This window comes from Oncorhynchus mykiss, chromosome 3 (assembly GCF_057628025.1).
Source record: "Oncorhynchus mykiss isolate SJ-2025 chromosome 3, ASM5762802v1, whole genome shotgun sequence".
In the NCBI taxonomy this organism is placed as follows: Eukaryota; Metazoa; Chordata; class Actinopteri; order Salmoniformes; family Salmonidae; genus Oncorhynchus; species Oncorhynchus mykiss.
Genome location: NC_143024.1, coordinates 76,213,314 through 76,225,868, shown reverse-complemented (window position 1 = coordinate 76,225,868; position 12,555 = coordinate 76,213,314). Strand labels below are relative to the sequence as shown.

The 12,555-nt window shown below is 42.2% G+C and overlaps 1 protein-coding gene across 1 annotated transcript; it reads right to left on the bottom strand.

Moving 5' to 3' along the window:
- Positions 1 to 3,769: 3,769 nt before the first annotated feature.
- LOC110520382 (syntaxin-19) lies at positions 3,770 to 12,104 on the bottom strand. The gene is made up of 5 exons (XM_021597662.3): positions 11,789 to 12,104; positions 7,627 to 8,011; positions 7,179 to 7,415; positions 6,774 to 6,986; positions 3,770 to 6,581 (listed from the first exon to the last, which is right to left on the bottom strand). Exons 2-5 carry the CDS (start codon positions 7,855 to 7,857, stop codon positions 6,348 to 6,350), a joined length of 915 nt encoding a protein of 304 aa, XP_021453337.2. The 5' UTR covers positions 7,858 to 8,011; positions 11,789 to 12,104; the 3' UTR covers positions 3,770 to 6,347.
- Positions 12,105 to 12,555: the final 451 nt, after the last annotated feature.

Here is a 12,555-nt window from a genome sequence, read left to right as displayed (position 1 = left end):
CACACACACACACACATTGGCCAGGTATCCAACCTCTCAGAGAACATTCTCAGTCTAATGAGAGAATGGCAGAGTTTCAGGAGGTTTATTGGATCAGAGGTGACTTTAGGAAGAGGGTGAAGTACTCTACTCCATTATCACATGACAGCTTTGATCGCTAGCCATTTGAACTACTGATAATATTTGAAAATGATGTGAAAATAGATTGACGGGAATGTAATATTAAAATGTTTTACTGCTATAATTTGGCCCTAACAGAGGTACATTTCTGCCTTTTAATTTCAGTCTCCATTCTATCCACAATCTATTTCATCTAAAATGAGGCTGTAAAATAACATTTCTCAGCATTCCAGACTGATTATATAGAACCATTTGGAATATTTTACATTACAGAAAGCACAGACGGATGAGCAGACGTGTAGACGGACAGGTGGATGGACAGAAAGAGAGATACATGAAAGGACACACACACACATAACACACACAACGATATGAGAGAGGATTACCTTTTTCGACAGCGAGAGTCTTGACCTACATAGTAAACACAATTTACAACGTTTCCATTTTGATTGTGTTAACAGAATGTGTGCTGAAAGCATTGCCCCATTCATATGACTACAGATTGGCCCTGTAGAGTTAGCAGAGGAAATAGCATTATACAGCCAGAGTGCCCAGTAATCACTTTGTGTTGAAATAGATGATAGTGTAGAGTACAGTATATCAGGAGGACTGGATCAGATGATCTGATATTGTTCCTGGATTCAAATACAAGGACAATACAATCATTTTAATGACTTTCAATTGCTTGTAAACTATTTTACAAAGTACCAAAATATCATGCAGAAGGTAAGTGAATTTGGTGTATGACGAATTGCTGTATCGCTGACTCTGAGGTATAGCTGATGGAAATATATGCGTCTGGTATTGATGTCATTATGCTAAATAATACAGTCAATGAATTAGTGATGAAGGTGTGATGGCCGGGCTTTAGTTGAAATGTTTTACATTTCTGTCACACAGTACAGTCAATAGACTCTACCATCACAGTGGGAGGGCTGAGTGAATCTCATATTCTGCTGCTGTCAGTGTTGTCTATCAGATCTGATGAAGGCAGAGGCCCAGTGGTGTGTGTGTGCCTTTCTCTCTCATTAAAGACAGGATTAACCTGTAGGGGGGCTCCCTGTACCCTCAAACCACCCCAAACCCCGACCAGGTCACTGAAGAAGGCCTCCACAGAGACATGTTTTATTAACAGATGTCGGTGTTAATATGTCTTGTGTTCATGGTGAGTTGTTTCTCAGCCAAGCCATGACAACTCTTCAGGCTGGGTTTACTACAATGTTGTATATGAATCAACATGATCCACATGCCACACAACACTAAATAATCAAGTAGAGTTGTTACGAAGCAGCAACATGGAACCGGCTTGTGATCAAAGTTGTCCTGACTGAAAGCTATTCATCTGATGTGATTTCAGTAGGTAGATCGTCATTCAAACACAAAACACAAAACATTAACAAGAGAGAAATGCTTCTTTGACTACCGTAGTTGCCATTTCTTGCATCACTCCACTTTTCACAATTATTTGACAGCAGCGCCACCTGTTGTTGAATTCTCCCTCTGTACCCTAACACAGCTGAGACAGGGAAAGAGGACTGTGATTAGAGGTGATACAAATACGGGGAAAAGAAAGGACAGAGAGAAGAGACAATAGCAACCTCATTCAGCATCTCTCTGGAACACCACAGCAATGGACTCCTCATATTTTTATTATGACCCCCATTACAGTCTATCTGTCTCATTAACTGCAACTTCCCCCAGGTTAACTACAATACCTAGTTGTGAAATATTTAGTCAGGATGCTCTGTTCTAATTGGTGCAGAGAACCTGTAAGGTGAGGAGAGGTGACACGTAGGTCTACCTGTGCTGTCTAGCTGTGCACCATAAACTTCTCTTTCAAAGTGTTATTGATCTGTGTTCAGCAGAAAGGTGACTGTGGTCGTGTTGAGTCTGGACAATGCAGGGAAGACTACTATAATCAGAGGTCTACAGGTAGGTGAACTTCTCTCTCATACAGTAACATCAAGTTTACTCTCCCATAGGCATATACTTACAGTTGAGGTACTTCACCCAATAACTAAAGTCTGATAGGTATGAAAAGTTCAGTCTTTGATATTGGGGGGATCTATCCCTTTGAAAGCTGTGAATAGAGACTGATGTGTTGTCTGCCTCAGTCTACCACAGCTCTTGGGATCTGGGCTAGTACGTCCTGTCCTGCTACCAGTGTGACCTGTGTGATTTAGCACAGGCTGTAACACACAACACGCTGCAGGTCCTGTTACCCCCGGTCTGACGTTGATGGGCTTCTAAAACCACACAGTAAAATAATGACAGATCTCTGGACTGACCACAGCTGGTTGTACTCAGACACACTTTGATGTTCCTCAGACCGTTATAAGAGAACCTCTTACAGCTTCACAGACTGACTGATCACTGATACACACAGACAGACAGTAACTTCAAAACAAGTTTGACATGTAACAGTTATATGAGTCATGAATCTTTAATGCACTGTTGTGATCTTAAAGAGTATTACTGAATGTTTGTCTTATCTTTCCCCCAGGAAACCTGTGACCAGGCCCCTGTAGATGGTGTGTCTGTGACTGAGCTGTGTTTGGAGGGGTGCGGGGGGGTAGTGCCATCACTGAGGTCCTATAGCACCCCCACATCGCTAGCAAAGCTGTCCTTCTGTGAGTATTTCAGGCAGGGATAAGCTTATTTTTTACAGTACTATTTGAAACACAACATATAACTTTCCACTGCACTTCTTTCAGTGACCACTCAGTGGCAGGTTGCTACACTGAAACAGTTGAATGTACCCCAGATGGTTATTAGGGGATTGTGATGGAAAGTGGATAAGCAGGCATATGTAGACCTGTGGGTAACCTCTCTTTGGAATTTGAACAGTCAGGAAGCTTATAATTTGTTGATACCTTTGGAGTCTGTCTGAGTGAGTATATTGTTGAATATGGAACAGCTACCCCAGGCCATATCTCAATTGCCTTATTTTTTGCTGAACTCCAGGAAGAGTAGCTGCTGCCTTGTCAGCAGCTAATGAGGATCCATAATAAATACAAATACAAATCCCAGTCTGGCTACCTAGCTATATCCTAGTTCCTGTTCAGCTGTGTTAGAGCTGACCTACCTGTGTATACGGCATAGTATCATCGCTGTGCCCTGTGGCGTGTCCATAGACACTTATCCTGTCCTATGATATCAGTTCAACCTGTTACCAATCAGGTCCAGACACACCCTGTCCTCTGTCTTGACTCTGACATCAGACACCTGGGTCCACTGTTAACACACACACACACACACACAGACAATACTGGGCCATAATCCTGTGACTTGGCATTTCCACTGATTGTGCCGTGACACATATGGGTCTGTAATGAAGTACACTCCCACACCGCTGCTGCTATGACAAAGCACAGTGACACAGTAAAATGTGTCATTGTTTCACCTACGCTGTTCACAGTCAGAGAGGGTTTAATTGTGATGTTGATTGGTTTGAAATGTTCTGGAATATTAAATAACAGCCAATGTCTGAAAGTCATCTTCTGAAATGGTAACTGGCCTTAACAAAATAAAAGTTGACATTAGGAAGTACAAAAGCATACCCAACATGAAATTGCTTAATTCACAGTGAAATCTTGAAATAAAACACATTTCCCATTGAGCCTGCCTGATTTGAAGTGAAACTCTCAGATTAATACATTCATATGTATTGTACATACACACAAAGTTTGAGTAAATACAAAAACTAGCACTTAAAATAAATACTTGCAATGATTAATGAAAGTAAAATTCAATCTGTTTCCACATTGTCAATACTTTTGTGCAGTTACAGTTTTTTCCAACACAAAATCTTTTCATGTCACACGATTTTTGAAACCTCTCACTCAAAGTGCAAAACTACACACCAAATATCCAAAACCATAAGCTATTTCTCAGCCTTTGACTCAGTTGTCAATTGCATAAAACACTTTTTTCAAAACACTACACACAATTCTCTACCTAATGCCAACAATGGCAGAGAGCAAGAGGAGTAGGAGGGAGAGGAAGAGGAAGAAGAGAACGAGGGCAAAGAAGAGAAGGAAGGAGAGCCATCTCTGATGAGATTAGGGCAACACTTGTTGATCATGTGATCAACCACGGTTTGACCATGAGAGAGGCTGGACTGAGAGTCCAGCCCAACTTGAGTTGATTTACAGTGGCGTCCATAATTCGAACCTTCAGAAATGAGAACAGGTATGCAACTATCTAATGACTATTTTAGCATTACAGTAATGTACTGTAAAATACGTATGACTGCATAGTATTGCATAAACATTTGTAACTCTAAGCCATCCATTTACTGCACTGTATTGAATGAATGAGGTTGGTTATCATGCTGTACTACATTTTTTTTGTACATTGTTTACAGTTCCTATGCTGAACACACACTGTGTTTGAATTCTGTACAGAGTGGAAAGGCAAAGACATCATGGAGGATGAGGACACTTGTTTACAGATGTACAAGAGACTGCAATTATAAATATGGTTTTGGCCAACAAAAGCAATTAGGATTCGAGAGATAAGAGAGCATATCTTGAATAATGACACCATATTTAACAACATCAATGCTGTAAGCCTGTTGACCATACAACGCATCCTCCAACGGCACCGAGTGACGATGAAACAACTTTACAAGGTGCCATTTGAGAGAAACTCTGACAGTCAAGAATATGTGACATGACTTTGTAGAGGTATGTATGCAACACTACTTCCTGTACTTCAGACATACCATATTTACTCATCTGTATATCCTTTTGTCTGTTACAGAGAGTATTGGAGCTGGATGCCCATGTAATTCGCCATTAATTTATTTATGCGGATGAGGTTGGCTTCTACCTCACCAAAACCAGGCGCCGCGGAAGAAATGTAATAGGACAGAGGGCAATGACCAATGTCCCTGGACAGAGTGGGGGTAATATAACTGTGTGCTGCCATCACTCAAAACGGGGTCCTCCATCACAATGCCACACTGGGTCCGTACAACACCGGCCATATGCTCACTTTTCTGGATGCAATTTACACAATGCTTGTCCCTGATCCAGATCAGGAGCCTGCTAGATTTGTGGTTTTATGGGACAATGTTAGTTTTCACCGGGCTGTTCTGGTCCAAAACTGGTTTGCCACCCATCCACAATTTGTAGTTTTGTACCTACCCCCATATTCACCTTTTCTAAATCCCATAGAGGAATTCTTCTCAGCCTGGCGCTGGAAAGTGTATGAATGCCAACCCTATGCCCGCATGCCGCTTCTCCAGGCAATGGAGGACGCATGTGGGGACATAGAGGTTGCCTCTGTCCAAGATTGGATACGCCATGCTAGGAGATACTTCCCTCGATGTTTGGCAAGAGAACACTTATCTTGTAATGTGGACAAAGTATTGTGGCCAGACCCAGGCCGGAGAAGAGATGAAGCGTAGCTTAGCACTGGTGACTGCCCCCCCCCCCAACAATTCCTGGACTGCCCCCCCCGGGACCCCACACACACAATTGTGTTCTTTACTGTATTCTAAAGAATATACTTTTGGTTTACATATGTTTATGCTACATTGCATTGGTGTTTACAGTGTACTTGTTACCCCTCTCAGCAGATTACTTTCACTGTAGAACATTGCATTGGTGTTTACAGTGTACTTGTTACCCCTCTCATCTGATTACTTTCACTGTAGAACATTGTATTGAAATGTAGATATAAGCCTATGAAAGACCAAAGAGCTTTAGATTTAGAACAACAGTGTTTACATGGAATATCCAAAAATGTACCATTATGAAAGCAATGTTTGCCATTTGATGCAAATGCTTCATTCTGACATGTGTTTATGGCATTTTGAATGCAGTGTTACAGTTTGAAGAAGATGTGAGGCATTTTGCATTTTGTGTGTGCAGTTTTGGGAATTGTGTGTAGAGTTTTGAAAAAAGGAGACAGTTTTGAAAACGTGTGTAAGCAGTCTTGCTGATTTTCAAACTGCATTATGTCTTGTGTTAAAGTTGTCTCTCATGAGTGGAGACACTGACTCCCACCCTGCTTCAACTGCACAGCCTCTTACAATCCTCTTGTTCCTGGATGATTTCTGACCACTGTAATGGGCTTAAATCTTCTCTGAACACTGTTCTGCCATGCCACCCTACAGATTTCCCTCCCATACCTGTAGACACTCCACACCAGAGCTCTTCCTTTCCCAATCTGAAAAACCTCCAGGGCTATCTCCAGTGTTCAGGGGACTTGTCCCTTCTCTATGTGCAGCACCTCCAGGGGCAGCAACAGCAGCACAGTCTCCTTAGAGGGTTCTTCTTCTTGTACCGGGTGGCCATTTTAAATTTCTCGTTAGTGATGGTGACGTAGTCCTGTGTCTTCTCTACGCTGGTCTGGATGTTGTCTATGTAGCCTCCTTGCTCCTCCACCAACATAAAGATATCCATGAACAGTTCTCTCAGCTCCTTCATGTTGCTCTCCAGATTCAGTAGCTCCTATAGCAGTTGCACGAAGGATAAAGACAAAACAGTAGTCAAGGATTTGTCTGAACGGACAGTGAAACTGGTGTAAATTACACGAGACATTAGTGTTTGTCGGTCACAGACATACATGGCCTACTGAGATTCTTAACTTTACCTTCAATGACATATTCTTGCATTTTCTTACTCATCAAAACTTACGCTTACCTTGTGTCTCTGCTCGATCTCGGACAGCTGAACGCGTGTGATGCGTTCGTCGTTGAGGAGGTTCTGGTTAAACACCTCCCACTTCCCTGTGGCAACCATTTCATCGACTCCCTCCTCGGTGACGTCACGACCAAACACCTCCAGCTGGCGGATGATGAAGTTTTTACAATGCTCCTGTTTACTGAGGATGGAGTTGTTGTACAGACACATCACCTAGGAGTGGTAAAATATGAACAAGTACTTTAGACCTGAAACAGACATTTATTTTCACTGTTTGCTTAGCTAGCATATATTAAAAACTAAGACTAACAATATATATTTTTGCTGAGGTTCATCAAGTGTTGTCAGAAAAACATCAGAAAACACCATTGAAATAAAAGGTTATAATAACTAATGGAGAGTGACCTGTTGGAATTGTCTAAGTAGCGCTGCGTGTTGGGAGGGTTGAATGCGTGTAGTGGCTGTAGCCAGTCCCTGCATGTCTTCTAAACTCTGTGCCTTCTTGGAGAGGTCGTCCAGCTGTCTGTGGATGCTCTCTGCCTGCAGCTTGATGTCAGTCGTCACATCACTGTCCTTCTTCATCACACTGAAACGACGCATGGTTGCCACCAGGGTCCTTTGTTGCTGGCTGAACTTCTTCACCTGGGGAGAAGGAGAAGAGGATTCAGTCAAACTTTAAATGAATAACAAGAATAGAGAGCATAGAGAGCATCCTTCCACCTCCCTAATTCACAACATTATTCTCATGGACAATTGGACATACAGTTGCAGTCCAACCGAGGTGCATGCTTTGCGGGTCGACATGTCTATATAGTTACGGCCACTCATAGGAGGAATATGTGAGCTTACTAACCTCCGTTTCCAGCTCAGTGATGTCACCACGGATATGCTGAGCCTCGGACAGGAAGTTGTGCAGGACTGGTTCTTGCTCGAACACCACAGCCTGCTGCGGGGTGGCGACCTTAACCCCCAATGGGGCATCTGGGTTAGCATCTTCCTCAGGGAATGGGGTATCATCTGTCTCTCTGCTCACCTCCCGAAAACCCTGGGCCCTCTGACGCAGCTCCTCCAGGCGGTCCTTCATGGTCAGAGACTTCTCGGTGGAGATCAAGCAGAAGGATGACAAAAGCCTGTGAGTTGAGGCCCCTTAGTGAAGTTATCCCGTAGTGAAGTTATCTCCAAAGGACAGAGCCTTTTGGTGGACCTCACTCAGGAGGACAGGGTCTGATGTTGTTTCACTGTAATAAGGAACATATGGTCTTGGTTGACAATGTATATGGTGTCTCCAACTATTGTTGGTATACCTAAAGTGTTAGATGCGTGAATGAGGACCCAAAAGCGAATTAACGTAAACAGAGCTTCTTTAATAACAAAACAAACGTAGGCTCAGATGGACCGGCAGATTCCGACAGGACAGGACAAGGTTGCAGCAAACATGACGATAGTCTGGTTCAGGCATGAATAACACAAACAAGAATCCGACAAAGACAGAAACAAAAACAGAGAGAGATATAGAGGACTAATCAGAGGGAAAAAGGGAACAGGTGGGAAAAGGGGTGACGAGGTAGTTAGGAGGAGACAAGGAACAGCTGGGGGAAAGAGGGGGAGAAAAGGTAACCTAATAACGACCAGCAGAGGGAGACAGGGTGAAGGGAAAGGACAGAAACAAGACACAACATGACAATACATGACATAAAGTCTACCTAAAGAGTAAACACTGTATTAAGCAAAGGTGTTTCAGTCAACATTTGAGTTTATTCATCATGATTACAATGAGGAACTCGAGGTCTTATGAGGTAAATATGTACAGTACCAGTCAAAAGCTTGGCCACACCTACTAATTAATGGGTATTTATTTATTTTTACTATTTTGGCTCCAACCACCGTGTCTTTGTGAGACACAGAGTAGATGAACGGATCATCTCTGCATGTGTAGTTCCCACCATGAAAAATGGAGGAGGAGGTGTGATGGTGTGGGGGTGCTTTACTCTTGACACTATCTGTGATTAATTTAGAATTCAAGGCACACATAACCAGCATGGCTAACACAGCATTCTTCAGCGATACACCATCCCATCTGGTTTGTGCTTAGTGGGACTATCATTTGTTTATCAACAGGATAATGACCCAACACACTTCCAGACTGTGTAAGGGCTATTTGACCAAGAAGGAGAGTGATGGAGTGCTGCATTAGATGACCTGGTTTGTGATGAGTTGGACCGCAGAGTGAACGAAAAGCAGCCAACAAGTGCTCAGCATATGTGGGAACTCCTTCAAGACTGTTGGAAAAGCATTCCAGGTGAAGCTGGTTGAGAGAATGCCAAAAGTGTGCAAAGCTGTCATCAAGGCAAAGGGTGGCTACTTTGAAGTATCTAAAATATATATTTTGATTTCATTAGCACTTTTTGGGTTACTACACAATTCCATATGTGTTATTTCATAGTTTTGATGTCTTCCCTATTATTCTACAATGTTAAAATAGTAAAAATAAAGAAAAACCTTTGAATGAGTAGGTGTGTACAAACATTTGACTGATACTGTACTTTGGTGTGTTCACTTTGAACTGGAAATTAGTCTCTCTTCACTTTGTTTCTTTATAGCACCACAAGACCTTCTATAATGAATCTGGCATCACAAGCTCTTCAATAATATATCCGTAGACAAGGTCAACATTCCTAAGAAATTCCCTAAGCACTTTGGTCCACTGAGCTACAAGTAGTGTTTGTGGCTGGGAATGGCAGGGAGAGATACATTAGCACAATGTTTATGTCCATCACCAGTGAATCTACTTCAGCGTTGCTTCCCATGAGAAGTTATCTTGTTTGTGTTTTTGCAGTGAGGCACTTCCCTTCACCAGTACCTCTGCCTGACATAATGATATGATGATTGCTCTCAGAGAAGTTAACTTCTAATAGACACACACAAACACACACATACATGTACAAACACACACACCCACAGAGAGCTTGTCAACGTTGCCCTTAAGATTCGGTTAGTCTGACTGTAATCCACACTGTGGTATCTGTGGCGTTCAGCAGACAAATCTGGTTTAGCTCGACAGCAAAACATAATAAGTATTACAACAGTTTCAAGGTTTCATCAGTTTATTCTGAAGTATATTCAGTATATATATACAGTATTTCCCCTGCAGTGTCTGGATCGTTTGGAGGACTTTAACTGTTAGGAAGGGTGGAGTGAACAGAATGTGTATTTTGAATTAAATAGAGCGTTGTAAATGACACACTATCCAATTACCAGATGGATTACAAACAGGAAAGCCCACAAATAACCTGTTGTTTGTGTGTGTGTGTGTGTGTGTGTGTGTGTGTGTGTGTGTGTGTGTGTGTATTAGTGTTGTAGGGGTTGACTCATAACCCACAGTCCCAGTGGTTATATATTGTGTGGATGAAGGGCGGGTGGGTTGAACAAAATTAAAACAATACTTTAAAAAATCTTTCTTGTACAATTTAGGCTACATTGAGGTTTTTCATTCGTTATTTTAAGCTATATGGCATTAGGCCCTAAAACGTAGGCTTATGCGCTAACTGTAGGCCAACCCACGCCAAATAGCCGACATGCCAATCACCAAATGGTTTTGGGAACAGACAGAAAACATAACTTCGATCCACAGAGGCAAAAAGGACAATGTGGGAATTTAATACAATAAGAGAAAAAGCTGCGAAATGGAGTTGAAAATAAAGAGAAGGGAGGGCCAGAAAGGCAATGTTTGGGAAATATCTGGTGAAGTAGTGAGAGAGGATGATAGCAGTGTGATGATTGTGAGGAGCTATGCAAAATCCACAGTCACACGAGTGGGGCTTCAAATAGACCTATGGTATGTCAAGGGAACTGTAGCCTACTGTTCAGATGGGTTGAATGGGAACTGAAATCTGGACACTGACTGTAGGTCTATAACCTCTCACATAGCCTTAATATTAACTCCTGCAGAATTAAGCATTTCTTGATACACCAAATGTAGGCTACATTTTGACTTGGGGAACAGGAGTGGAGAAATATGCTTTCCTTCTTTCAGCATCTTGAGAGAATGCACTGTGCAGTTAGATACCATTTGTGGAGGTGCTGTCTATACCAGCATCATAAAAGCTGATAGGATTTCAACCACATAAAATATTCATCCAAGCTGAACTGAAATCTATCAGAAACATGTTGAGTCGTTTTCACAGCTTTCTATGTCCTTACAACCGGTCAAACAGGTGCCATTTGGACATTCTGCACAGAAAACCTTTCACTTGTATTATTTTCTATATTAGCGGGTTCGGGACGGGTGCGGACCTCAGATGTTCACTTTATCACATATAGTCGGCCGGTTGCGGATGGGTGCGAGGGAACAAACAGCTGACCTGCGCACCACTAGTGTGTGTGTGTGTGCAGTATTGAAGTGTGAGACCTCCTGCATGTTCTAACACTACAGACCTCTGACCTTCTCTAGGCTGGAGATCATATTGAAACCAAACCATAGAATTAGAAATACTAGAACACATTCCCATCCATGTCAACTTTCATGGTTGATGGACCACAGTCATTGAGTTTACCTCCCATGGACTAAGCCGGGGCTTTGTCCGTTCTGGTCATTGTAACTCTATGATTCAGACATTACTCAACCGATTCTAGAGCAATGCGAGATTTAGCCTGAAAACACACTCAGTCCAGCTTGTCTGTGTCTGAATGTTTTGACGGTTTCTTCTGTTCTCTGACTGCTTTCCAACTTTCCATCTGTTCACCTGTCACAGAGTTTATGAGAGAACTGCCTGTTGACATTTGTCACAATAATGCAAGTGTTCTGCTGGGGCGGAAGAGAACAAATGCTTTCCTCTTTTATACAGGATATTATTGTAAAGGCAACTCTGACCTTTTTTTATTTTTAATTCAATCCATTTTTGGTCTTAAGAACCTTGAATTTCATATGAGAAAACAATAACACACACTTAAGAAAACATATTCTAACACTTACAACAAGTATCCTGAGCCAGGCAGGTGTGAGTTCTGCTATTTACCTTGTTGTAGTAAGTAATCCGTGAGGCTTAGAGCCTGCCATTTACGTTTGACCAGGAATGTAACTGTCAATTTAGCCAAGCCATGGAGAATGGATTATTCGTACTTCACAAAAAGTATTCATGAAGTTATCCAAATGTATATCCCATCCTTCTGAACGGTATCCTCAGGGAATCTATTGAGCCCTCCACTCCAAATACTTATTAGCTGTAGGTCACGTGTGTGTGTTCTGTTAGTTTTCCTATATGTTAACAGTTAGTCAGTAAACTGCTATAACAGAGAAACAACACTTCCCAGGAAATGTGCTTCCGCCAGTCTGGCCACACCCCTTCTCTCTCATTGAGAACTCTCTGTGGCCAGGGGGAGAAGGGAGAACAGATGTGGACTAGTCTGTCCCAGGGGCTGCTCAAACAGCGTCATAGAACAAATAGAGCTGTATTGTGTAGAACAGCAATGATGTAGAAGAGTTGTTTTAGCTCTATACATGACATTATGTATGGAGCCTACGGTGCAGCCTGCTAGCTAAGTCACTGGTCTGGCCCTATTGTGTTTCTCAGGCTCCAGTGGTTCTACTGAGCCTGGCTGACATTTTTGACCAAACGAAGGCCTATTGTATGTGTTTCATAAAAGCACAGGGTGGAGAAGTAAATCTCAACCAACAGTAAGACGATATAGAACTGAGTTATAGTAACCAGCAGATAAAAAACAGGTGTATGATTCATTCCTAATGTGTAGGTGTTATGACAACAAAATACACCGTTTTGGGTTG